This window comes from Fulmarus glacialis, unplaced genomic scaffold, assembly GCF_000690835.1.
Source record: "Fulmarus glacialis isolate BGI_N327 unplaced genomic scaffold, ASM69083v1 scaffold20892, whole genome shotgun sequence".
NCBI lineage: Eukaryota > Metazoa > Chordata > Aves > Procellariiformes > Procellariidae > Fulmarus > Fulmarus glacialis.
The window spans coordinates 11242-39020 of NW_009197457.1; the positions used below are offsets into that span (position 1 = coordinate 11242).

The window sequence follows — 27779 nt, forward strand, 5'->3', positions numbered from 1 at the left end:
CCCCAGCCTGGGCCCGCGGGGCAGGTACCACCTCGCCGTGCTGCGGCTCCAGTTCTCGCCGCAGCAGGGCACCGTGCCAGCAGTGGGGCTCCGCGACATGGCTGTTACACAAATAATAATATTAATAAGTACTCAGCTCCGTTTTTGATTTTCCATGCACTGTTACAGACCAGTGCGGATTATGCTCCCAGGCATACCAGGGAATATGGAAATCGTAAGAATTTCTGGTTTCATTTAATTTTAAAAGGAAAAACAGTCAAGAAAACAATTTGACTTGCCACATTTCCCCACACTTTTGGCCTCTGCTCCTCGATGGCATCCATAGCCCCTGCTCTGAGGGCAGGCAGCGACAATTGCGCCAGTAATTTCAGGGTCAAGAATCAAGAGCATAGTGATCCTAATCAGCCAAGCTGGTGGCCGTTGGGAATAGATGCTTTTTTTTCCTTCTCTTTCTGTTGTCAGTAATAACTTGTTTTGCATGAAGAGTGTTTAATTAGTTTCAGTGTGTTGCAATATTAACAAGCTTCTCGCCAGGGCAGATGTCTATTCCCCGGAAGCTCTCACGGATCTATGGCAACCTCCTTGCTTGTTCCTGATAATCCTGTTTTTGGAGGGGGAACCGCAGCTCACCCCTGAGGCCAGGCAGGCTCCAAGGAAGCAAAGCTTTCCTGCAGCGCCATTAGGTTTACCTTGTAATGTGCTAATGTGTTGAGTTTCTTCCTGCCATCCTCCACCACCGAGGTGTCATCAAGGTCCCGGAGGATGTAGCTGTCGGTGCTGGTGGCAAACCACTCTGAATACAGAGAAGGGAGAAGTGAGACACCAGCACGAAGGAGGCATGTGCAGCGGGGTCTGGGGCTCCAGGGACCAGCCACGCAGCGTTCGGGGGCTGTACAGCCCTGCTGCCAAGGCCTCCGAGGCTCTCTAAACCAGAGCAGATGTTTAGCAATGGCCTCCAGGGTTAGCCCCTGGAGTGGGCATTTCCAGACTAGAGTAGACCTGGATGGAGTTGGGAGAGGTGACAAAGGCCCTGCTTGGAGAAACAGGGAGGAGCACATCTCCCCCCTCCCCTCTCCCCTCTCCCCCCCTGAGGGCCATGTGGGACCTGCCGTGTGGAGCACCAGGCAGGTGAGATGCCGCGTGGCCTGCATGTGGCCACTGAAGGTCAGTGGCGGTTCCCCGCAAGGCAGAGCTGGTCATGTATCTGTGACCGGGGGAGATGCCACGTGCGCCAGCTGAGAGGAGCGGGGCCCCATCACTGCCCCAGCCCAGGGCGTTCTTCTACAGAGACTCCCTCTGGCACTGACTACATTGAACGTCACGCCTTGCGACTGCTGCCAGCCACGGTGTGTCTCCATGGCCCACTGCGTGGCACGGGAGGCACCACAGACAGCATGGGTTTCTCTCGCCAGCATTGGGTTTGGATCCTTCTTAAATTTTGGCATAAAAAGTTGGCCACTGGGTAGGTAAATGACAGATTTGAATCTATGGCAGGACAGGAGTCCATGCGCTCAATTATAGCTGCTTATGGAGAGACATGTATTAACAAGGCATGTGCAGGCTCAGGGCTGTTTTAGTGGGTTAAGACTATAGGCTTTAAAGGGTGCCAGTCCAAGCATCCCTCTGCTCAACTTGGGCCTTCCTAAAGCTTCTTTCCAGTTACATGGCTCCCTCCTGCGCACCAGGATCTGGTCCCATCACTCATTCCTGAAGACCATCCTCAGGAAAAGGCTGCCTTGATGTCTGCCCTCTTGTCAGGGCTGCTTCACCCATTGCCCTCTGATAGACACCAAGAGCTACTGTGCAACATCAGATGCTTCATCTGGTTTTAAGGACTGGCCGGTCCAATGCATCTGGTCCTTACCGAGGTCGACGTCTTCCACCCTTGGCCACTGGGAGTAGGGGACGTTCTTGCAGAAGGCCTCCAGAATCTTCTCCTTCACTTGGCTGAGTGTGTCCGTGTCCATGGCCCTGACGCTCAGGGAGTCCATCCCACAGCCTTGGAAGGAGACGTTGAGGTTCTGCGGGCAGAGGCTGGGTTAGGGGTGACCTGCCCAGCTCTACTGGCTCCCAAGGACGCACAGAGGCTGCTGCGCCTGCACAGCTCTCGCTGCTGCGCTCTGGGCCCCGCGCTGCTGGAAATCAGGCTGAACAAATGCAGTTATATAGGCTTTACCACTAGTGAAGGGCACTGATTTATAGCCCTCGGAGGCTGAAGGCCCCTGTTTGTTGACAGAGCCAGGAGGACACAGGGAGCAACACTGCGACCTCCTTTCACGGCTGCCTTGCTAATGGGCCTTAGCCCTGACACACAGAGACCACCTCGGGAGTGTGAGGAAAGGTCAGCCCCCATAACCAGTCATGTCCTCAGCTTCTTGGCTCCAACCGGTGACAAATGGGACCGCCAAGGCTCATTGCTCAGCCTCTCCCTGACGCAATGGGCCAAGCTCCTTTGTTTAAACAAGCTTTAAGCACGCTGCAGGCTGGGTCTGCTGCAACACTGGAGTCCACCACCAACACCACCCAATAACCTGCTCCAGAACGTACTGAACAGCGGGACAAGCAGCTGCAAGGGGCTGCAGGAGGCCTGGAACACCAGCTCAAACCTCAGGGATGCCCAGATACTGCTACAGTCGCAGCAGAAAGCTGCAGGGCAGTAAGAGTCACTCTTCCTATAAAATACCCTCTCCTCTTTTGGGAGCTGCTGCCACACCAGTCAATCGAGGAGGGGTAGAGTCCAGGTGCCTCCTTCTCTCGCAAGCTGTGCAGACCCAAAAGCTACAAGTATGGCGTTTTCCTCCTGCCCAGGGGCTTTGCTCTGGGACAGCCTCAGCTCCGCCTCTGCTTGAGTCCTCCGCTTCTTGGTGTGCTCGAACCTAAGGGCAACACTGCGTCTTCATTTAGTGGTGGATGAAACCCCGAAGCCATCTCACTGCCTGGCTGGCAAGCCCAGGGCAGGAAGCTGCAGATGCCAGGAGCATTGCTTGTGCATAAGCACAGCTGCCTCTTAAACAGACACCTGGTACATTTAAGATTTACAGCTGGGATTTTCACAGCCTAGAGGTTCCTTTGCAAACACTGCTTTTAAGCATCAGGATACAGATCAGCATCCTTGACTGAGAACAATGTGAATGCACAGATGAAGTCCAATTTTTTCCATAGCATTAAATGAAGATGTTTTTTCACATTGTATACAGGTGTTTTTTAAAGCAGAGGTTCAGTTACCAGCAATGTGGGGCATTGCCGGTGAGTTAGCACTAACCCTGCATTGCTATCCTTCCTCCAACATACCCTGTTCACTTTTGTTTCTCTTCTTGCGAACAAATTAGGAAGCAGCCGCACTTCCCCTGCTCAGACTTATGAAGTTACCATTTCTGCCGAGAAAGCTAATACTTTGCACCCTGCTGCTAACCCCTCTCATTCTGCGCTGTAAATTTACAGGTCAATTGGTAACAGGAATCTGCAGAGCATGGGGAGCTTGAACCTGCTCTGAGTTACGGTGACGCACATCTGGGGTAACCCACTGACTTCAGTGAAGCTGCTCCAGATTTATGCCAGGTAATTGAAAGCAGGATTTGACCCAGGCTCTGGAAAGGCGTCTGCTGAATTCTGTGTCAGGCAGTGAAGAGAACCAAGCCCTTCACATGCACAGCTCTCATCTGCCCTGTTCCCACAGGAGGCATTTTGCAGAATTGCTTTTCAAGACCACTCCTGTAACAGCCTGGGCAAAGCCCTCACCCTGGACTCAGGTTTGGAGCCAGCACCTTCCCACTGCTAGTGAAGATGCTCTTTTGCCAGGAACGGTAAACCTATTGCTTTAACTCTCTGAATATGGCAGAACAAATTTTCTTACCTCCCTCCACTCCTAATCTGAGGTTCTTAGGTGACCCATCAAGGGACGGACATGAAAACAAACAGTCATTATGAGCCTTATTCTGTAGTCGTGTGCTTAGACAGCGGCAAGGTGCCTGCGCAGGTGTATAATTTACATGGTTATCGCACCTGCATGGGTACCAAATCAGCCGCTTGACAGCCACCCCGCTAGGGTACACGTCCGTCAGACCCCCAGGGCGTAGGTACTCACCCTCGGCTTTGCCTCGATGTTCTCCCTCAGGAGCCACTCCTCGTTGAGGGTGTACCTGGCTTTCCCCGTGATGGCATCGATGGACCCTTTGTTAATCTGCTGTTTGATCGCACAGATCAACAGGAAGAAGGGCTCTCCGACCGTCTCCTGGGGGAAGGAAAGAAGACCATGTAAGCAAATGGGACCTGGTGGCAGGAACTCCTTCCAGCGGCGTGGTGGGGACAGACTCTGCGTGGACACTGAAGGCAAGCAAAAACCCTGGTGTGGCTCTGCGCGCCGGGAAGCAGGACTGGTCCATGCCAGGCGCTGCGAACTCCGGCGGGTGCTCAGTGCCGTCACTCACCAGCATCTCTTTGAGGCTGCTCAAAAGTTTTCAGACTTGTGGCAACGTGACAGCGCAGACGGGAAAGGGGACATAACAGCTGACAACAGCCACGGGCGATTTTCAGGGAAGGTGAACTGTGATTGTCAGCACCAACATACCCCATCCAAGTTCTACAGCAAGTACTGTAGGGTGTGGATTGCCACCAACAGGCTGTGCCAGCATTTGCTGTCTCACGGGCAGAGTGCTCGGGTACTGCTCAGAAGGTAGGGGCGTATGTGTAGCCGTGCTGAGTACGTGCACGCATGATGCTCAGCAAAATACAAATGTGCATTAATTTACATGTGAAATTACACACGAACTTCAGGGAAAATCTGGCATACTCCAGTACAGAGATGTTTCTTATAATCTGACAGAGCACATACTGTACAATGTACTCCACTCAGCAGGACAAGGATAGGGCTGATGTGCACAAAAATCCAGGTCTACAGAGGTATTTGAGCGCCCAGCTTTCTCATGAAGGTACCAGCTGAACCCCTCTTTGCGCTGCCTGGTTTGCCATTGAAATGCATGGAAGTGAGCCCACTGCGTGTGCCTGTGGCTCTGGAACTAGCATTCCATACTTCTCATACCACAGCAGAGCCCTGATCACAGCAAAACAGAAAGGATCAGGGTCAACAAGCTGTTCCCATGCAACAGCAAGCAAACACACCATTTAATTCCTTACATTCATCAAACTTTGTCTTACAGGAGAGAGGTGAATTGTGACACTGCTGCAATGAAAACAAAAAACATAACAGGGACCAGCTATTTGTGATTCGGTTCAGCTACATGGTTTAATGCCAGATTTCTGATCCACTTCTGTCTGCTACGCTGATGTGCAAGTAAAACATAAGCTATTTTCTTAAGAAACTTTTCAGTGCTGGAGTACATCCCATTCTCCCTAATGTTCACGAGCAATTTCCTTCCAACGAGGCAAGTGCAAATTATTGCACATTTATGTACTTTCTGAGCATCACACACACCCCGCACAAACATTCCTGCCATCTGAAATCCTACTCAAGACAACAGATATCAAATGATTTCGATATTTCTCAGCTAGGAGCTGCTAAATTCTGTTCAATCTGCTTCTTAATTAAGACTTGGTGATTCTTTTATTCTAATTGCCTTATAATTGCTAAAGCAATTAGTTTGATGTCAATTTTGATTCGGCTGCATTCAGCGCAGTTGACGATAAGACACTACAGCAGGGCTGTAGGTGGGCGCGCACCATCTGTGGCAATGGTGCACCCGCTTTATTTTCCAAGGGCAACTTTTTTTATGAACAGGGAAGCTCCTTGGGCCTTCTGCTGGGGTTTAATGACTTCCTGCAATGCTCCTTCTGAGCACACAGCATAAAATGGGCTCAGCAGCAGAGCTGCCGGTGCTGGAAATGGAGGAAGGCATGGCTTCCAGAAAGCAGAGAAAGACATGAAGTCGTGGGGATGCAGAGACGTTGACATTCGTGAACAGAGTGGAGAAAGTGTCAGAAGACATAAAGAAGAGTTAGTTTCTGAGACAACGGCAGGAGTATGAGATAAGAGGCAAGGGGATGACACTGACACCGAGACACCCCCAGGTGCAGTACCTGCTTTCCCCACAAAGTGACGTGAAGTGTGGAGCACTGCCAGCCTGACCCTACACAAGTGCTGACAAATCCTGATGATGGCCCTGCTACGAACAGGAACTCTGTTTATGTCGCACGCGCGTGAGCACACAGCGGGGACGAACCCAAGGCTAAATTCATCACCGGGTTTTGGAGCCTGCCCCCGTCCCCCCCGTGGGAAGCTCTGGCCCGGGCTGCGGCTCTGGCCGCAGAGAGACGTGAGGGAGCTGCCAATGGCTACGCGGCTGCCTCCAAAAACATTAAAAAAGTGCGAGTCCTGCTGATACAGGAGCTCTTTACAGCTTGAAACCAGCACAGGCTGCGCGGATCAGGGCTGACCATGTGGCACCTTCCCGCACACGTAAAGCTGCACTGGAAGGGGCAGCCTGGGAAGTGGAGGAGCGGGCGTTTCGGATCTGCTGCAGCGTGCATGAGCAGCATCAGCCCCAGGACCGGCCGCACGGGAAATAACGACAGTGCTCCGCAGGCGAGATACTATTTCTGTTTGGCTTTTTGGCTTTCAGGCTCAGGAACTGTGGGATGTTATGGAAATCTGCAAAAGTGCTAATCAGACAGCAAATTTCAAAGAGGGGAAAGAAGGGCTGGCAGGCAGGGACTAGAGATAAAATGGCAAACTTGGAAACCTCAAGCATTGTTCGGAAAACTCATCTGGAAATGAATCAAAACTGTCTTTGGACTTGGCTAGTTGGGAGAAAGGAAGTTTAACTAGAAGAGATCAGTGCTGATTCAGGACAAAAAAATACTTAAAAAAACACAGTCTGGGGCCTTTTTTCCTCCTATTGTGAATGTATTTTAATGAGACTTCATTTTCATTTTTGACTGAACTGTTATGGGCTCTTAAAGCTACCCAGGGCACTGAAATAACTTTGCAGTAATGGAAACCACAGTTCAGGATGGCATTATTTGAACTGTTTCACGCACGATGAGTGTGGGAGGGCTTGGTTTTTATATGCTCGGGGAAAAAAAAGGGTTTAGAGCACAGACCGGATTCACATGTTGCTGCCCTATTAACTTGGCTGACAAGTCATTAGAGATGTCCTCCCAGGAACACGTTACAGCCATTTCCAAAATGTCTTGGTGAGGCTGGGGTGGGAAAAGCACAGAAAACAGCTGCTTATCCCAAGTGCCTGCTAATTTTGGGATTATTATCTATTTGCATTCTGTGAAGAACCAAACCTCAGCTCCATCCCACATGCAAAACTTTGGGAAACTTGGACCCAGACCTAAAAGCTGAATTCCAGGACCTTAATCTTCCTTTAGCTCCCGGTCCCCTGATCCTGTTAGGAGCCAGGCACAATGGTACCATGGTATCTCACGGGGAAGGCTTTTTGCCCAGCATTTTCCACCAAAGCTGCAGCAGAAAGTAGATACATGGACCATTTTATCTACAATTCTCATCCAGTTCTGCAGAAACATAAGTCTGCATCGATTGTGCAAATGCTGCAAGTTTCCTCTGAATCCAGTCCCAAGCAGCAAGCCTCCTGCTAGTTCTTCATCATACCTCCTGCACGCACTGAGCCAAACCTACCCCTGTCAGAGTGGTGACTCCATTGCCTTCAGGTGCCCTCCACATGTTCGGACCACAAGTGACTGTGGCCTGCAACTCCTTCCCAGTTGAAGACAGCTCCTTCAAATCATTTTCCCCCAAAACACAAATGGACGGACTGTTAGGCAGAGCATTAATACGAAACAAATGTTTTGAGCATGTAGCGTTGACTTACAAGGGAAAATACAAGCACTTGGAATTTTTCCACTGCACAACGGCAGGGACCTTTGCAGCAGCTGTTTCGAATAGACGTTGTGATTAATGGGGATAATTCAGGAATGAAAACCAGACCCATCGTCACACGTCTGACAGACCAGTGCTACAGGCAGGCGGGCAGCCTTTTTTTTTTTTAACCAAGAAATGCCTCTCTGAAGGCAACAGAGTTTGATCCAGAGGAACGCAAGGCACATGGGAGGCGTTTGAATATCGCTAGTATTTAAATCACAGCCGTGAGCTGAAACCAGCCCGCGTGTAAGGAGGTGCCGTCTGTCTGACTGCAGTGGCTCCGTGCTCATTTGCGCGGCGGGGAAGGTCCCGGCTCTGCCGATCTGGACCGAGACCCCCTGTCCCTTTGCAGAGCTGAGCTCATGTCCGCCTGGGACAGCCAAAGGGCCTCTCTGGACATTTCTGTCTGATCAATTCTCTTCCTCCTCCGTATTTCAGCAGGCAGCACGGTTTCTCCTCGGATCAGGTCCCCCACCCTCACTGTGGAGCACGTGATGTGAAATTCTCTTGGAAATCAACTCTTTATTGCACCCTAGTATGGAAACCGTTTGCTTTTCAGAAATGGAAAATAGTCTGCGGTAGAAAGTGCCGCAGTAGTCTTCACTGCATGGCTTCAGGCTGAGCACGTGAAGCAAGGAGAGGACTGTAAACCCAGCGTGCAACGTTAGCCCCTGCTGAGGACCCATCCACAGGTGGATGGAAATGCAGGTTCAGCTGGCGGCCCATCAGCTCTGCAAAGAGCAGACCCGCTCCTGACCGTACCCTGTCCTTCCTCCTCCCTTCGCGAGGCGGGCCAGGGCTGCACGGCACAGGAAAGCCAGCTCACAGCTCGCACCAGCGTGGTCTGCACTGCCCCAGCCGCAGGACGGCCACGGCCCCGCCACTGGCCCTGGACAAGCCTGCAGTAACAGGCACCGCCCCGCCAAGCGCCCCAGGGAAGGGTGGCGTGCCGGCACTCGGGAGCTCCTCGCCATTAATTAGCTATGTAACATGCCCAAGTCTTCAGGCCCGCGTGATAAGACTCGACTTTCTTTCCTCTTTTTTTTTTCCCCCGAGAAAGCCTTCTTGCACAATGTCCATTTTTAGCATAAACTGGAGTTGGATCAGATGCCTCACATGTGGTCTCCACTCTCCAAAAGAAGAGATCAGCACTTTTTTTTTCCAATGGTTTAACTACAGGCACAAAAACTGGAGATTAAAAAAAAAATCACTAATTCACTCTTTTCAGCTCTTACAGGCTGGATAGCTGTGCTGCATCGGCACAGCCATCCTCATTCGCTCCTGTAACTTTTCTTTCATTATACTGGCTAATTATGTGAGCTAAAATGAAAGATTATGAACTACAAAACCACAAGCTTTAGGACAAAAAGTGATCATCAGCTGGGATCAGAAGACATTACAATATGTATAAGGACAATACAGTATTGCTTCTGTGGCTATAGCAAACACTTCGGGAAAAGAGATTTTTCAAAGGCTTTTTCAAGGCTCTCCCCTGTGGGTATAATGGGGTATCCTCCAATTAACTGCCGTGGAATCAATTAAGTTATTGCTCAATTCTTCTGGGAAATTCCACCCAGAACTGGCAAACATTGGAGATAAAGCACTGAACAGATGGACTGCTGATGTGCTCTGAGACGCCAAATATATTCCTTTTCGCTACCATCAGAAGACAGTCCGACTTCTGGGACAGACATCCCACTTCTCCTGCTAAGATCTCTCTGGCCAGTGTGGAACCACGAGGACGCCTCCCGCGCAAGAAGCCCGACATACCAACGGGCACCAACACAGAGCAGCCCCTTGCCCCAGCGCCACCACCCCTCCCGACAGCCGGGGCTCTCGCGCTCGAGACAGACAATGCTGAACTGGCGGGCGACCATCAGCACGGCTGCGCAAGCTGGTCAGAGAAAACAACAAATAACTGGAATGGTTTCCAAAACCTCAAGCTATTCTGGTTATTTTTTCAACTCCCCCACAGCTCTCTTCTCAAGCTTGGTGAAAAACGTTAGTTCGTGCTCTGGCCTTAGGAAAGGCCTGCCGCGAAGTCTGATCTCACCAAATCCCCAGGCAGAAGTGGAGAAGCAACTGAACTTAAGGTTGCTTTTCCACACTTGAACCTTTCAATACACTACAGTTTGTCAACCATTAGTGACCGTTCAAGTGGCAATGCTGGCAGGTATTTAGGTCCTCAGCTGTCCCACACATCCCTCATTACCGCTGCACGCGGTGCTGAACTCACACCCACAACAGCAGTGATCTGATTCTCTTACTCTGAGATAGCTGTACATGCAGATTGACATCCAGTTGGTGAGCATCTTCTCCACCACAGATTCCGTTCTCCTCAGCATCAGCTTGGGGTTTTTGGAAGCTGAAGCATCTATTAGATCCACCAAGAGGTCCTTCATGATGCTGGTGTAATACTCCAGTTTCCCATGCAACGCAATAGTAAGCAGGGAGGCCAGGTTACATCTGAAACACAGAATTGCGTGTAACTCAAGCACCAATCCAACAAGACTAAACTGCCAACTGGCATAAAAAGACACCAAAAGCACAAAGGCAGTATTTCAGACAATCTTCATGAGCCTTCTCAATGGTGTTAAAACTTCAAACCCTCTTTCAGTGGTGTAGAACCTTGGGTCAGCTCACACCTTCTAACTGGTAAACCAAGTGTTCAGGGATACAAACACTCACAAGTGAGTCAACTCATACCTTTTGGTGCTCTTCAGGATAAGAGAGGTTTATGGCCATCCATTTCTAATAGAAAAGTGGGAGGCAAGTGTAACAACCTTCAACTGAATTGCACGGCTCCACACATGGGCTGGATTGCTTACAGGTTAGGAATAAATCAGTCTCCTCCAGCTGCCAGGTCTTTGGTTTTGACGCTCATACCTGTCTCTAACAGCAAAGTCCTTCTGTTGCTCGAGAGCATGGACAAACACGATGAGAAAGTGCTTGTTGTTGAGTAAGGTGGAGAACAGCGAGATTCCTTCTTCCATATTGGGTCTGCAGTTTTCAGGGATCTAAAGAAAAAATTTAGAAAGCAGAGTGAGAAAAACCCTGCTTGTTGTTCTCCTACAGCTTTTATGCTTCCTGACTGCAAGGATGACTGAGCTGAAGACCCCTTACTCCCTCTGCTTGACACAAGTCAGCAGCATGCTTTCCTGGTGAGGGCACGACTGCGTCCGGGGCTGTATCAGAAGCAGCTCGGCCAGCGGGGCAGTGGCAGTGGCCATTCCTTTCTGTTCACCACTTGTGAGGCCACCTGGAGTACCGTGGCCAGTTTTGGGCTCCCCACTATGAGATGGACGTTGGCAAACCGGAGCAAGTGCAGCTGAGGGCTGCCAAAACAATTAGTAGGCATACACGGAAAGGTGGAGAGGGCTGGGTTTGGTCAGCCTTAAGAAGATGTGGCAAGGGAGATCTTACTGCAGTCTTCAGCTGCCCTGTGGGAGGGCAGAGAAGACAGAGCCAGGCTCTTCTCTGCTGGCACAGTGCTAGGATGACAGGCAAGGGACACCAGCTGGAGCATGGGACACTGATTAAATACAAGGAAGGAAGTTTTCGCCTTTAAGGTGGTCGGACACTGGAACGGCACCCCGAGAGGCTGTGAGATTACCATCCTTGAAGATGGAAACAGCTGTACAAGGCCCTCAGCAACCCCATCTAGTTGGAGCTGCTTTAAGCAGATCTCCCTTCCAACCTAAGTGACTCTCTGATTCTTCAATTCCTACTTCTTGTCCACATGAAACCAAGCTCTGGGTCAACAACAGCTTTTACCAAGTCCCTGCTTGGGAATAATCTCATTTATGATGAACTGCATATGGGACTGAAGTAACACACAATATGATACACCCAGGAAGAAAAGCCCACAGCAGAGGTGGGGAGGATCTCAGGACAGAGGTCCTTCGTGTGAGAGCAGATCCACGCATCTGCCTTCTCCAATCAGCCAAAGCTGATCCAATTCCGGTATGTGTTAATTGTTTTGAGTGATCAAGCATCCCCCAGGCACCACAAGAAACCGCATGGCATTGTCAACACACACGAGTATGGTTAGCAACCACTCAAGAGCCTTTTTTTTGTTAGTGGGTTACTCACTTTCCATTCCCCCACCAGGAGCGGATGAGTTTCCTGGACCTGGGAGCCCACCTGGGAGCTGAGCTGCTGGGACGGCAGGATGTAGCACTCCTCGTAGAGCGAGGAACACTGCAACCAAGCACAGCATTAGGGGAGGGCGGCTGCACCCGGCCAGGGACCTCCTCGTTTGCCGTGCACCGCAAGGGAACAAGACGGAGAGAGACATGTCATCGGCACTGAAGACCACCCGTTATGAAGAAATGCATTGGTATGGTTTACGAAGCCTTTAAACACTTTGCAAGATCCTCTTGAATGAGCAAACACCACAAGAATGGGGGGAGGCAGATGTCTGCGCAGACACGAGGCTGTTAGGGTAGGGAGACTGCAAATAGACTAATTTGACAGCTAGAAAAATCCCAGAAGAGAAAGCATTATAGAAGACTAAGTCAAAATAGAGGAGTACTGGGTGTTTTAACATATGTAACTTTTGAAACAGATGGGAAAAATGTTTAAATCTCTAACATTCATATAGCAGTCTGAATCTTAAAGACTCTAGTGTGCAGATATATAGAGATTGGATAACTTAAAAACCTGAGTAATAACGACTAATGAAACACTCTGCAGTCATAAATCATCATCTCACTCCTCACCACTGAAATGCAACTGCCTCAGGGGTGAAATACAGCCGCTGTTAAGGGCGCACAGCAACACAGCGGAGCAGCCGGTGACAGGAATTACGGCACCGGCGTGTCTGGTGCGGCCCTGGAGGAGGACTCTGGGTAGACAGACTGGGACTGGGTGCCCAAGGGGCATCTTACTGGGAGCACCATGTGCCCAGCCTTTGACAGCGAGGAGAGAAAGGGGGACACAGAGACATCTAACGAGCTCCTGAAGACTGGCAGAGCAGCTGGGAATGCTCAGTGGCACACTGCGTGGAACAAAAAGCCCCCTCTCCCTGGACGCTGACGGCAGATACGCCTTTCAGCCACCCTTCAGCCTCAGCCTCCGCCGAACAAAGTGGGGTGATATTAGAGCCCCTGGGGAGAAGGGGGAGTCTCCAGCACTTTCTGCTTATGTGAAAGAGTGCTTTCAGAAGAGGGTGTCCAACGGCATCAAACGGGCGAGCCAGAGCGATGCCCAGGATGGTGCTGCCACCGGGGTCCTATCGTGTGCGAGCAAGCCCGACCTTACTTCACATCCCAGGAGCTGCGGCTCCACTTTTGACGATAATTGAGGCTGAAATACATGACAACTAAATATGCAACAGTGGAATGATTTTGTTATACTAATAACCCTTTAGCAGAGGGAAAGCAGAGCCCTGATGTGGTTAGGAAGGAACTGGGAGCGATTAGATGCCCGTGAAACGTGGTATCGCCTTACTTTGGGGAAGAACGTCCGAGTGACAAAGTGCTTGTACTCCAGGAACGGGATTCCCTGGCTGCGGTTTAACTCCTTGGTCAGGTCTGTCATGTCTGTCTGCAGCTCCGCAAAACCTTACACAAAGAGACCCGCAGATGGTAAGAGCTCCGATACTCTACCAGCTGAAACAGTAAGCAGGCTGGCACTGAAAAATGTGGCATGTCTCATCTCTGCCTCCTCGAGCCTTTCCCTCGAGTGGGCGGAAGCAGGGTTTCTCGAGGAGCAGATTACCGTCAGGGTTTCACCATCAGCACTATACATCATGTCCCGCAGCACTGACAGAGAAACCGTTTCCCCTGCCTCCAGGAGAGCAGCCCCCAGTCTGGTTCTGCAGGAGGAGGACCTCAGCCTACGCTGCAGAGTCACCTACCGTGGGGACAGCAGATGCAGACACTCGGATTGCTTCTCCCATTGCTCTAGCAGGAGTGTGCTGCGATTTTTGTTGCACCCAATCGTAAAGCACACTAAAGATTAGCATGGCCTTCAAGCAACCCTCTGACATGTCCAAGGGCCATTAGCCCCGAGACAGGGAAACCAGTGGCCATGAAGATGAGTGGCCTGCCCAAGTCAGGCAGCAAGACAGTGGCAGAGCCACACTTCCAGCCACTGAGCCTCATTCACAAATCCTGCCGAAGCTTGAAGGCGATGACAGAAATTCTCCTATAAATATTTCTATAAACTTCTACAGAGTAGAAGTCAAATGGCTTCAACCCTGCTATTCCAGCATCTCCCTCCTAGTCCTGGCTCCTCCTCGGTGCCCAGCATGGTGACTTACCTTTGCGGATCTCCTCCCGGATCTGCGACTCCATCTCCTCCATCTGGAGCAAGGTTTTCTGCCAGTAGCGCTCCGCTCTGCGGCTCTTTGTGCAAAACACAAAGAGAGCTGGAAAAGAGGAAGGGAACAAGTCTTTGGGACTAGGGCTTAGGAGCAGCTGCAGCTGGGATCAGAGTGGTCCTCTGCTGACACGGGTGCAGAAAGCTAAACTCAGTGTTGGTTTAACACCTACAACAAGACTGGTATCTGATCAGGCAGTTGTCGATTATCTGTAAATAAGTAAAACCAGCTGGAATATAATGATCATGCTGTAACTGTCATCTTCAATTTAGGTCTGGGCTGTCTATATTCAGCTTAACTGTATATTAATGTATTCCAGCCGATTAATGAATACAGATTTTAAGACGTTTACCACCTGTATTACAGTGTTCATGTCTGACAGTCTTCCCATGCCTCCAGAAATATGTTTCTAATGACAGGTGGTGCATTTAATAAATAGCGTGCATTATAACCTTTATTAAAAATAAATTAAATCCCTATTAGAAACACCTCATTTGCTGTGAACTGACAGGTTTCTTGCTGCACAGTCATTCTGGGCACGTGATGAGAAGATACCTTAGCCAGAGGACACAGGTGTGTTGCACAGCTTCCAGTGAGGTTAGCAAACTGTTGTGTCTGCTCCAGATCTGAGCTAAGGACGCTTGCTCTGTTCTTCATACTCTTTGCCAGATGCCTGTCACTGGCTGTTACTGATGACAGGACCTCGGGCTAGGTGGACCTTTGGGATGGTCTGGGACAGTCATGCCTGTGAATGAGCCCCGTTCAAGTCAGTACGAGTCCAGGATCAGTTTCTCACAACCTTCTTTATTTTGTATTATAGTAGCTACTGAGTGTTTGGGGGAACAGGGTAAGTTTATAAATATCACAGGCTCAAGTAACAGATTCAGCCAACAAATGCTCCATGCTGCAGGAAGCTTTGATCCTGGGTACTGCCTTGGTCCCATACAAAGAAGAGTGGCTACTTGCTGCACCCAGACCAGTTTCAGATACTGCACAACTGCAGCACTCAGAGGTTTCCTAACGTGTGAGTAAGTCAACTTCAGCCCTTCACATGCAATGAGAAAAAATCTCGGCACAGCCTGAAAACTCATCGTTCTGTTCCCTTACCTACAACAGAGAGGACCAGCAAGATGCTGCAGATGACAATGGAGACGATGATTGCGGTCTCTCCTCCCCCAAGGTGCAGCATCGCAATTGTATAGTTGAACTTTCCAACTTGGATCTAGAGAGGGAGAAGGAAGGAGGAAAAGCAGGAGCTGAGCAGCACGTTGCCAAGCGGCTCAGAGGTCGAGCAAGGAGGGACTATGGGGCAGTGCTTGGCAGATCTTCGGCCAAGGATGTACTGACCATGCTGGCTCAGCGCACCAGGCTTCGTGGGGGCTGTGCCTTTCACTGCTGGACCTCAGGGACTTTGTGCACCTCAAAAGAGCCCAATTCCCTTCCTGCGTGCTCTGGTGGAAAGCCGAGGCCAGCTTACAGCAGGCTGCGGTATCGCAGTGGTGCCCATCCTAGGGCCACCATAGGGCTTCAGTGGCAGAGCTGCAGGCTCCAGCCCATGTCACGGCCCCATCGCACCCACCCCAGAGCATGAGACAACCCTTCTTAGAGAGCTCACCATACCATATAGTACTGCCTGTACTACTTTTACTAGAAAATGACTTCCACTAATGATCCAACTTTGTTATGCCTCTGAACGGCCTTTGAATCCCAGCTGCACTCTCCTTTCTCTTCCAAAAGCAGAACTGTTGCCACTCACGAGAAGGAGGGTAAAGAAACTTTAAAGTCTCTGAAATACAAATAAACTAAGAGAATAAAAATAAATAATAATGAGACCAGAGACGAGTAATGATCTTGTGGCTAAAGCAGTGCACTGGGTGTCAGGAGGTGCTGGCTCTGCTCCCAACCCAGCTCTGCTCTTGTGACACCAAGCACAAACCACTTGAGCTCAGTCCTTTGGTCTCCTGATCACCAGAAGGGAAGAGGCCAACACACATCACAGGCAGGCTGGCGAGTTTACTCGGTGCTGTTTATAAATGGCTTTCTAGGCCCCTGGGATGAAAGGGTTCAACAGCATCATCTGATAAGGAAAACTCATGACCACGTAAGTCTTTTGCTGCTGGAAATGCGAGTTTCACTTCTCTCAAGGAATGAGAAGCGAGAGAAACTTGAGCAAAAAAAACTGAAACGAGGTACGGAGGAGATGGAATAATCTTATGATTACATCTGTGTCACGGAGCACCTCCGGGACAGGCGCACACTGTGGTTAAATTACAGTCAGCTCTCAGCGGCTGGGCCAAAGTAGTGCCACAAGCAGGGCCTTCCCACCACGTCCATGCATCAAACACCGCGTAGCGCACAGCTCCGTGCCCGCCGGGAAATCCAAGCCCTTGCTCTTGGAAGTGCTGGTGAGGGCACTGATGCTGCCAGCTGAGGGCATTCGGACAAGCCTGGAGGTCTGCCCCTGCACTGCTCCCTCCACAGGCAGGAGAGAAAGGAGCACCCTGCTGCAGGCAACACCGGTTGCCATCACCCAGGGCGAGGAAAACCTTCAGCACCTCTGAACATCAGTGCTGGACCACACGGCCAGGCTCCCGTGCCTCCAAGCCCAATGTGCCCTTGTACCAGCCCTCAGATGGACTCTGGTGCTGACCGTTTCTGGGGTGGTACCTCCAGGCAGCGTCCAACACTAAGAGCTCCGGTCTCCCACCCGTTGCGCGCTGGCTAGGAGCCGAGATGCTGGATGGGGACGGGAAGCCACAAGTACTGCGCAAGCATCTGCGGAGGTTCGTTTGACAGTGTGCAGAGCACCCTGCCTAGCCTCAAGATTTCCACCTCTTTCATCTGAAATGCTGCAATGAGGCAAGTCCTCAATGAGTTTTGAGTCTTTTTTCCCACCAACTCAACCTTTTGCATTTGCCAGAGGAGAAATCCCATGCTTGCTGCTTAATTCAGTGTTTAAACAGTTTGGTCATGAACAAAAATGGGTTTGAAGGCCTCAGCAAGCTTCTCCTGTTTATTTGGACAGGTCTACTCAATACAATTTTTTGTAAGGGGAATTAACTAGGCCACAGGTTAAATGTCAACATTTCCTGTCACTAGCACGTGGCGGGGGTGCAGAAGGGGCCAGGACGAAGGACACGCTGCTCCCGGGAAGAGCTGTCTGGGCTGGGCAGGACTCCTGGGGCACGGGGCCGCCTCGGGGGTCACCGGGAACCACGCTCCAGCTTACGGGATGGAGCCGTCTTGCAGCCTCCCAGGGTGTGAACGGGATCCCCCCTTGGGACAAAACTAGACCAAAATCAAGTTCCAGCTCACCTAAGGCACTCCCAAAAGAGCTACTTGAAAGTGACCCCCAAAAACACAGGGACGCTCAGGAGCCCCATCTTCATCACCGGCTCCTTCTCTCTACAAACAGCTCCTGCTGCCCTGTGCGACTTGCTCACATGGACCTGGCCCGAGAACACCTTCACAGAACAGGCATACCCAAAATCACAGTCAGAATTAAGATCAACAGTAGGACACATTTTAAAGGGCTGTTTTCCTGTGCTCTGATCACCGCAGATGTGAGCTCTACCATCTAAACAAGAACAAACTGGGCAGTCACAACAACAGGCATCTCAGCTCGCCAGAAGAGAGAATTTGCATCAGCAGGCGAGGCTTCTGCAGCCCGACAGCTGTCCTTGATGCAAATCAGATAGGGACCACTGCGCAAGTCTGGCCCCGTGTTATCAAAGCTATTACAAGTATGTTATAAAGGCAGCTGCTGCCTATGAAATGGCTAGCAGGCGATGACTCAAACCACGTATGAAGGTTTAATAAGCGTGCACAGACATGAATACAAGTTGATCATTTAGCTGCACTCTCACTGCTGGTACACTCTTAATAGCTATGTGATACTTTAGGTCTGGGTGTCATTCTCCTGCTTCCTAGAGACTTACTAGGGCATTGCTCTGAATGTTCTATGTCAAACCAAAACTAAGAAACTCATAAATTCCTTTTCTTCCCCAAAGGGATTTCCCTGTTTCTCAGTTCTCACTAAAACCAAAATTACCCTGTTCAAAATTTCCATTAAAATGACTTGGGAAATTCTGCTACTTCTGCATTTCCATGTTTCCAGTTTGCAACAGAATTTCATACACCACAGACTGTAACCAGTAAACCAGACAACCCTGTCAGTGAATTGGCGGTGCATCTTCGTGCCTTTCTTCTGGGCAGTGCAAGTCCACAGCCTCCTCAACTCCCTTTGCAGCCCTCCTCCTCCCCCCTGCCCACGCCGCAGGCTCCCACCCATTCACTCTTAACACACGGACAGGAGCGGGGCTGCAGGGTCTCAGACCATGGAAATGGAGGCATTTTCTCTCCAGATACAAAGAGCCATAGTCACACCCCTGCGTGGCAATGGGCTGCACATGACATGAGAGAAACTGAGAGCGAGAAGAGTGGTAAGTCAAGTCCTCTGTGGAAAAAAGGACGGTAACAAAGCATTGCGAATTTTGCAGACACAAAGATGAACAACAGCCCTGAACACTGAACTCTTCGCAGTGACAAAACGGCAGCCCCTGGGAAGCAACATGAAACTTTCCAGCCCTGCATACTCCTCTTGCCCTCCCCAGTCACACACAGGGACCCATCTCCAGTGGCTTATTGGAGTTTGGTAAGGGTCGGATTCTAATGTCCACTTGTAGCTCTTCTGCTGGCAGTAAGAGGCCAGCTCACTGAAAACTGTATGGAAATCCCCAAACATATCTCATGAGGGTCCGAAAGAAAATGACTGCAACTGACAAAACCTCACATGCCTGGGATTTCATAGTGCCTTACAAGAACTGACAAAATGTTCCCTCCGCAGCTTACAGCACAGTTAACTCAGCAGGCTGGTGCCCCATGATTTGGAGCGTGGCAGCCCCCCTCCATGACTCAGAGCAGCCTTAGCACTGACTACGCCTGCATCCCACCAACGAGCCGCCCTGGGGACAGCTGCAAGCACAGCGTGCTTTGTCCACCCTTCCGTCCGTGCAGCTTTCTGCAAGGCAGCCTGTGAGCGTGCCCGGCAGGTCCTGCCCGTGCACACAGCTGACTCCTTCGCACGCAGGGTTTGCAGCAGGGACCCCTTCTGCCCCACGCACTCAGAGCGTGAAGGCTCCTGGAACTCACCGTCACGGGTAACTGTCTTTCTGAGGTGCTCAGCGACTCGTTGACAGAGCAGTGGATGACTTTGTCCGAAACAATCTGGATCTCACATGAGATAAGGCCAATTTTCACTTGGTACTCATTGCTTTCCAGGCCCAGGCTGTCAGGCTCTTTCTAATGACAAAAGTAGAATCAGGATGTCAGTCTTTAGAGTAGCAGCTGGAATTGCAACAGATTTTCCTGTTTTACTTTCCATATTCCCTGCTGTTTTTCAGACCTGGGAGGACTCTCCCTCACCAAGGACATTTTTCCAGGATTCCACAGGAAACCCAGAACTGGGCCATTCCCCATTTTCCTGTTTCCCATTCCTCACACAGCATGGGGCATGGGACGAGCAAGACCCTCGTGGAACCTGGAAAAATCTGCTTTTGATCTGCCCTGGCTGTGCACTGCAGATAAGGATCTAAGCGCCCACCTGGGAGGGGGGAAGGATGTACAACAGAGGAGATAGCCAGGGGATGCGTCTGCAGAGCCTGAGAAAGGGGGAGTGCGTTTCTGAAGCACGTTACAACCAGTGAGGATATCCTGCAGTGAACAATGGCCTTTGAATTACTACTGTGCATTGTCCAAGCCACTCAATTGCTGTACCCTGACTTCCTTGTTAACCAAGCTGAATACAGTAGCCAAAAGAGAAGAATGCATGACCCATTTCTGCAGGAATAGATATCTATTGTCAGGGCCATCTGGAGTACCTGACTGATTTCAGGTCAGTGCATTATCGTTCTTTTTCATACGTCCAGTATTTTATTTAGCTTCTTGCTAATACACCGTTCAAATGCAGCTCTCTGTCGTCATGCCTCAAAGGGCATCCTCAGGTCAGGCTGCGTCTCCTGGTGAAGATTGATGCAGGTGCAGCAGGCTGAGCAAGAACTGCCTGCCCCTGCGTGGCTCCTGCCTCTCCCATCCTCGTCTGCCCCCCTCCTCTCTCCTGCGTTTGTGGACATTCACTGTGCTGGCACTTAGGACTGAAGAGCTTCCCAGTGGGGAGCAGGCAACGCCCCCGAAGAAGCAGAGCTGTAAATGCCACTCTCTTACATGTATAACCAGAGTTAAGGGTTCGCCAGGATGGTGCTTGATCCACTTCTCCTTCTTGGCTGTGAAGAACTGGGGGTCGGTATAGTACTCCAGGCTGAACTTGCTGATGTGCAAGGCCTCCTCGGGGTACATCTCCTCATCCAGAGCCAGACGGTCGTCTGCATAGAGGCGACCATTGAGATAGAAATCAACGGGCGCGGGCTTGCTCCCCACGGTGATGTTGGAGGCAGCTGGAGAGGGGCAGGTGATCACAGTGTCGGTGTGAACCTTACAGCTCTGAAAGCAGGAGAGCATGCACATCAAAAAACTGATATCCTGAGTGCTCCCACCCACCCTGCCCCCAGCCCAATCTGTAGCACGGGCTAAGGCCTCAGCTTCACACCCCAAACATCTTCAGGCACCAGGCACGCAGCCCTGCTCCCAGTTACCAGGCAATACCCAGCGGGGATTACTCACCGTTTGCTCTCTGCCGATGCCACGGACCACCATGGACACATTCTGGACCAGCTCAAAGCCTCTTCCTTCCAGGGTGATGATCCTGCCCCCACTTCGAGGAGAAGGGAAGAAAAGAGAGGGTGACTGCAGAGGACAACACAGATCAGCGAGGTGCAATGGCTGGGGGTGCCTGCTGCCATTTTCCCAGGGATGTTTCCCACCTGCTTGAGCAGAAAATGTAACCCAACAGCCAAGGTCTTCCTCCTACTTGCAGCAAGCACCCACACTGCTACCAAGATATCAGGGAAGGAAGGAGGAGCAGCAGCTGCTGGTAGAAAGGGAGGGCCTCTTCAAGCAGCAGAAAACTGTCCCCCTTGCTCCCACTCCCCAGAGGAGCAGCCTGCCTCTGCATGCCAGGGGGTAGGCAGCAGGTTGCCCAGGCCACCGGCGGTGTAAGAGGTTAACGTCAACCCCTCAAAGCAAGGGTCAGGAGATACTCCCTGTCCCTGCCCCTGCCCCTGCCCCGCAGCGACCCGCAGAGAACTGTAAGTCTTGGAGAAGGAAGAGACCCCTTTAAGGTTGACAAGGATCCTGCATCTCCCAGACACTTCTGATTTAGATCAAAATGTGAAAGTTGTTTTGTGTTTTGGATCTGCTGCCTGGGGAATGTGAAACATGGGCCTCTCAATGTGCAGTCAATTAATGACAGTAACGAGGGCCCTGATGCACACAAGACTGCTAGGCAGAGCAAGGGGTGGAGAACCCGCACTGCTTGTCTGCTCTGAACAGCAGAAGCTATATCCTGGGTTTACCTTCCCCTTCCTCTGTACCACATTTGATCTGTTTGGAGTATCTGTCAGGAACAGTCAGGACTTACAAAATCCCGTAATCTCAAGACCACTCCAGACTCAGTGATTTGGGGTCCAAGGCCCTGAAAGTCAGGTTGTCTGAAATCTTTTACAATGCTATCTACAATGGTAGATATTACCATGTAGTTACGATCCAAGTTTCTAACTAAGAGCCTGTCACATCTGCAGACTAGTTTACAATTTCTGTTTTGTTTTAAACTTTGCTTACAGAGATTATTTTAGTAATATGGTAAGATAAATCAGATCCAGCTAGATTTTTACACAAGTTATTGAACCCCCATGATCAACAGCCCAGCAACGCACCGGAGCAGTCAGGCTACATGAGCCACCAAGCAGTCTGAAGAGAGAGACTGCTGTCACGTTCTCAGTGGTCTGAAATTCGGAAACTGATGTAAATACTAAGAAAGCAGACTAAGGTGACGGAGAAATACCCTGGTGGTTTCCCTTGTGAATTTGGGCAGTGACATTCTTCCACTGTCTCTGTGCTTAGATACCGCTCTCGCCACTCAGCATAGTTTGCAAGCCTGCTCGGAGCTGAGGTTGGCTGAGTCACTGCTGTGCCTTGTCATTAACTTTCCCACAGCCTGCATCTTTGGCGCTGCGCTTGGGAATGAAAAAAATGCCGAGACACGGCTTTGCTCCAAGGGGATCAGACCGTCAGAGCCTGCTGTGTGCTTGCGCCCAAGCGTGCTGCTTTCAGCATGGTCCTGCAGGCACAGGTGCTGGACTCTCAGATTTCTTGGTCAGCCCTGGGTTTTCCAGGCTCCACAGCCAAGGAAGGTGGGATTTCACCATAGTATTCAAAGAAACAGGAGCCTGAGAACTCCACAGAGACACATGAAATTAAAAGCAACACACTAAAAATGAAATACTGTGACCTCGGGGAAGGCTGAAATCCAAAATTACAAATCTCAGCTTATCCTCCAGCAGTTTTACTGCCAAGAAAAATCCTCAGGGTCTCAATAAAGCCCCCCACCTGAACCTCCCTAAAGCACCCACCAGGTGTACGCAGTACAAGGTTGACTTTTTTCCATGACTTAAATGCATTGAAATGAGCTACGGACAGTCCTGGTGTGGGAGACCTCTTCTACTCCAGTAGCACCCTGAGAGCACTCTGCTGTGCCCCTTTTGCACTTGTCTGCAAGGCAATGTGTCAAACCCCAGGGCTGAGAAAGCCCCTTTCTCCCTGCAGGACCCTCTGCCACCAGCCTGGAGCCGACCCTCTCTTGCAGACACGCGCCAGCTCTGAAATGGAAGTCACAATGCTACAACAGCGTGGCACAGGGCCTCGATACCGTACCCTGCCTTCTGGCTGTGCTTCAATGACTCCTGGGCTCCTGACGTGGGGTTTGCTCAGGATCTACTCTGCGTCTGCATGGCTTGAAGCACAGACAGGGTGAGCTTGCGTAGCCTGCAGCGGGCTACACCAGGATACTCCAATTTGCTCTATGCTTTGATGGGAGAGCACTGTTCACTTTTGCATTCGGCAAAAATTAAGAGACTGATCTCAACAAAGGCCACAAATCCTGGCAGACTTGGCTGTCTCTGCTGGGGGAGGGGTCTCACCTGATCTGGCTCTTTTTGGGGTTGATGTCTGATATAATCGGGTTCTTCTCATACTTGAACGTGATGTTGTAGCTGGCACAAGACTTGTTTTCGAACTGGACACAGACTCGCACGGCCGTGGTGAGCTCCGCGGATGGCATGGTGCAGGTGATGGTGCTGTCGTTGCGGCTGCGCAGGGAAAGACAGAGTAAGCTGCGGAAAGCCACGGCAGACAGAGCGGCCAGAGCCAGGCACTGCAGACCTGAACCCCCTCAGGGAAGCGAGGTGGTCAGCAGAGACAGGCAAGAAGGAGCTTCCAGTCCCGTGCCAATCACCTATTAATTACATTGCCTACTAACAAGCGATTCTGAGCATATACCATCCCTGCCGGATTGATTTCCCATACAGCCGAAGGAAAAGGGCAGGCTCCTACTTCTTCCCGCTGATGAGATGGGAACACACAGGAGGAGGGGTTTCTTCCGACCAGCGAGCTGCTGCAGGAGTGGGACCCTGGGCGTGCAGGTGCCTTCTGCCTTCAGCAGATCTTGGAACGAAGCCCATGTCTGCTTCACTCCCAGGGTTTTGGTCCTGGTCCCAGACCACCCAAGGGGCCTGGCAGCATCGTGCAAGCGGTGCGCAAAAAGCACTTCGTTTGCTGCTGGTCACTGCCGCCACATCACGGCAACACCAACGCCATCGCTTTGCCAGAGAAACTCGCCCCATCCTGGTGTCAGCTCTGCCTCACCGCTCCGGGGATACCAGGCTGACGGGGCACTGGAAATGGAGCACATGGCAGCCAAGCGGGCTGGTGAGGATGCTATGCTGGCTCCAAGGCTAGCAGCAGCATGCAGTGGTGTTCCCCCACCGAAACCCCAGCTCTTCCTGATCTCCTGGAGGACAATATCATCCTTCCTAACACTTTGGCTTTTGTCGCTAGTTCAGTGCCAGCCCCCCAGATCCGGTCCCACCTGAGGTCAGTGCACTGCTTGGAGGTATTGACAAGGACACGGAGCTCAGAGCCGACGTCCAGCCTGCTGCCTCTAATGGTCACTCTGGTTCCTCCAGCCTTCGGCCCATTCAGGGGAGCTATGGACTGCACCACAGGAAGCTAAAAACAAAGGGGAAATCTGTTTTCTAGCGTGGTAAATTCACATTTGGATACTCCACACTGCACGTGGGAATTGCTTCAGTAAATTTAAGTATCCAGTATTGTGAGGCTCTGAAACAGCAGCACAACAAAAGTTTTTGCTGGCAGGGTTTCAGAACAAGGAGAGAGGTACAAGTGCTGAGGAGTGATATCATATAAAACCTCTGCGACTCCCTGCAGTCCCTAAATTCTGGCAATAAATGAGACATTAAGTCCAAACTGGAGCCCAGGAACCCACCAGTCCCTTGCGATTTCCAGTGGAGGGTCCAGAGCTGGCAAGAGCTCAAGGTCCCATCAACAAAAGGAAATTTCTCATTCATTCCAGCTCCCACCATCTCTGCCCTTCCCGATCCATTTCCTCCTGAATGCAAAGGTAATGCTAAAGCTCCACTGGATGATGGCCTTGAGATCTGGGAAACAGCCACCTGCGTCTAGATAACTGAATATCAAACTCCTCCTTAAGGAAGCTTCAAATCTGAATCTCTTGAGGCGACAGGAACTAAGGGGGAAGTTACTTTGCCTCTTGCCATTTTCAGCAGAAATTAGCATGTATGTTATCTACATTTGCAGCCCCTGGAAATCTTCCTGAGATTCATGAGCTCGAGCCTTTGATAACTAATGCAGTGCTAAACCCTCATGCCTGCTACACAGAGCGCCCCAGGAGAGTCTGCTGGGCAACTTCCCTGCTCCGGTTTGAATAGGACACCAAGGGCAGAGCAAATAATTATTTCAAGACCCTTCCATAAGGCACTTGGTAATTCCCTGTCAAACACCGCAAACCCTGGGGACACGAGACCCACCAGGCTGCGAGCACGGCTGAAGCCTGGTCACTGCCACAGCCCATCCCTCGCTGCAGCCGCAGAGCAAAACCGCACTGAGGCAGACTGAAGAACATGGGCTAAGCTGCTTCGTACCGCCTGCTAATGCCCTTTCCCGTCAATCCCAGCCACACAAACATGCTTATTAATAGCTATCCTTGTCCTTGTCCTACACTCAGACTGCTTTATTTCTCTACAGCCATTTCCTCTGTTGTTTCTGATCATTACTGACTTCCACAGGATTCATTTTGTTAATTTGTATTTCTCTGAGTGTCTGAAGGCAGCTGTCTCCTGCCCTTGGCCCCTAACCTATGCATTCAAATCTGCAGTTACAACAACAGCAGAGAGGATTATTCATGTTCTTCAAAGCCCTCCAGCTCTTCCCCTCAGCAAGAGCCAGTGGCTACTGCTCTCAGTGCATTGCCAGCACTGATTGCCTCCATCACAACTTTTGCAAATTCAGCTCATTTGGCAAATCCAGCTCATCCATAGCCTGCTATAATGTCCTGGAGAAGTCTCTCGATCACGTTTCTCCCTCCTCCTCAGCAGAATTACAGCTGAATACTGTCTCTTCTAGATACGTCTAACAGGGACTTTGAAAGGTGTAGCACACAAACAGTATTTTACAAAGGACTTTCTTTGGAAGGGCAGTTCTAAGAGTCTTTTAGACTTTTTTCAGGTAAACTGCTACCAATGCTCAAGCTCAGGTCTCACCGAGACCAGCCTTGCATGGTGTAGTCTATTCCACCTTCATAACATTGTATGTGAGAGGAGAATCAAGAAAACTAAACGGCATTGCTTAGTTTGCAAATGGTGCGGAAGCCACTTTTAGCGTGGAAAACAGCAGCAGCTACACATCGTGCAGCTTCACTCCCTGACACGCGCATGCACAGAGCAGGGTACTGTCTCATCTCTTCTCCAAGCTTTGCTGAGATAGACGCAAGACAGCTTTCTGCTGTGCCACCCAAGCAGAAAAGGGCTCCTCTCCTGCTCCCGGGAGGACAGCCTTTGCCATAAGCCTGCTCAGGAGCTGCCAGCACAGAGCTGTCACAGATCTGGTTTGAGTTCAGCAACTGGCTTTTGCTCCTCTTGCTTTGTTTAGCGCTGGTGCTTTTACAGGTGTTTCCTGAGAGGGCTTTTCCTTGCACGGCGAAAGCTGGAGAAGAAGCTGCCCAGCCCTTTCCCACTCTTTGGGCCCTTCTCCTCTTTGTCAAGAAGACAATCGGGCCGGCAGTGAGTGATGTGGCTGAGTCAGCACACACATCCTGATGGCAACGCACCAGAAATCCCAAACCCAAGGTCCGTTACTGGGTCGTACCCCAGCTGTACCTTGCTCCACGCCAGACTGCTGGATCTCTAAGACATTCTGGATGCGAACATGGATGCATGGAATGGATCCTAGAGCAAACGTCCTCCCAGGAACTACTGCTGAGGCAAGCCTGGCAGTGCCCTCGCCTCACCAGTCCCCTCCTCGTGCGCTGCCAGGCCTGGCTCTGCTATGGGGCACTGGGATGTGCCGTGCCTGTGCTGGCTGCACTCTGTGTAAACCTCTCTGAACCTAACACGCAATCGGTTAGAGGGTGGGGGATTACATTCCATGATCCTGCCCTAAATTCCTCACAATGGCTACCAGGAGTCAAACATTGTTTCCTGGGGCTCAAGTCTTCTTTCAAGCCACTAGACTGCAGCAGATCTATTCTTCCCCAGCACAAGTACAAAGGCTCCGAGTAAACAGAATGCCCTTGGCACCCATCCTGTGGTGTGTGCCCTGGGCACATGGGGCTGCCCGTGAATAGCGTCTAGCCAGAGAGAGGGTGCCTGTAGGGAAGAGAAGAGCTGCATGGATTTCTTTCAGGTTTATAGAGATGAAAGTTATCTTTGTGAGATGGTACAGTACAAAGTTGTAAAGGGCTTTTCTTTGTGTAATGACACGGGGTTAGCTCAAGTCTAATCCCTACCCATTATTCTCATGCAAAAACTAAGACAATCTCTGCAGCAAAAAATACCAGTTCTAAATAACGTGAGTCCATGGTACATAACTTACATAGCACAAAGAGACTTTGCAAATAATAAAAAATCTCACACGGCAAAAAAGGAGGAAGAAAAACGAGCTCCTTTTTATAGCAGGAGAAATGATGATACAGCCGGGGTAAGTGACAAACGACTGCAGGAGCTGAGACTGGGAGCAAGGCTGTGTGTGACGACACCCTGGCTGAGTCCTGCCCCTCGCACCCGAGCCCGGATTTGCCAGACCTCGCTCAGATAACCACAGGTGATGAATCATGTCAGCTGCTCCTCGAGGACCCTGACGTGCTTTGTCGTAGAGCCTCTTTCTAAGCCAGCTTGGGGGCACAGGGGCTGCAGGCTTGTTTTAAGGGATGAAGGGAAGATCAGCGTGAGAATCACCAAAGAAACATCTAAGAGGCAGCTACTCACCACGTAGGAGTATCGATCCCTGGACTTCCCTTCCCGGCTCACGTTAACCGTCACCACATCAGAAAACGCCTCCTGAGCCTCTCCGGTCTGGCACACAATCCTGTGGACAGGAAAGGGGAGGTTGGTGGTCGTGCCGCCC

At 50.9% G+C, this 27779-nt stretch overlaps 1 protein-coding gene across 1 annotated transcript in view; it reads right to left on the bottom strand.

Annotated features, from left to right (window-relative positions):
• The window catches only part of LOC104072938 (plexin-D1-like), a gene marked incomplete at both ends in the record, with an annotated part of 38575 nt that extends 10824 nt beyond the window's left edge, over nt 1-27751 (bottom strand). The window contains 15 exons of the mRNA XM_009572553.1: nt 690-793; nt 1865-2021; nt 4085-4231; nt 10111-10309; nt 10730-10860; nt 11936-12043; nt 13295-13407; nt 14109-14216; nt 15276-15390; nt 19320-19469; nt 20391-20666; nt 20847-20937; nt 23261-23428; nt 24208-24347; nt 27641-27751. Coding sequence (XP_009570848.1) covers nt 690-793; nt 1865-2021; nt 4085-4231; nt 10111-10309; nt 10730-10860; nt 11936-12043; nt 13295-13407; nt 14109-14216; nt 15276-15390; nt 19320-19469; nt 20391-20666; nt 20847-20937; nt 23261-23428; nt 24208-24347; nt 27641-27751 — 2118 coding nt within the window. The remainder of the gene's footprint in view (nt 1-689; nt 794-1864; nt 2022-4084; nt 4232-10110; nt 10310-10729; nt 10861-11935; nt 12044-13294; nt 13408-14108; nt 14217-15275; nt 15391-19319; nt 19470-20390; nt 20667-20846; nt 20938-23260; nt 23429-24207; nt 24348-27640) is intronic.
• Nucleotides 27752-27779: the final 28 nt, after the last annotated feature.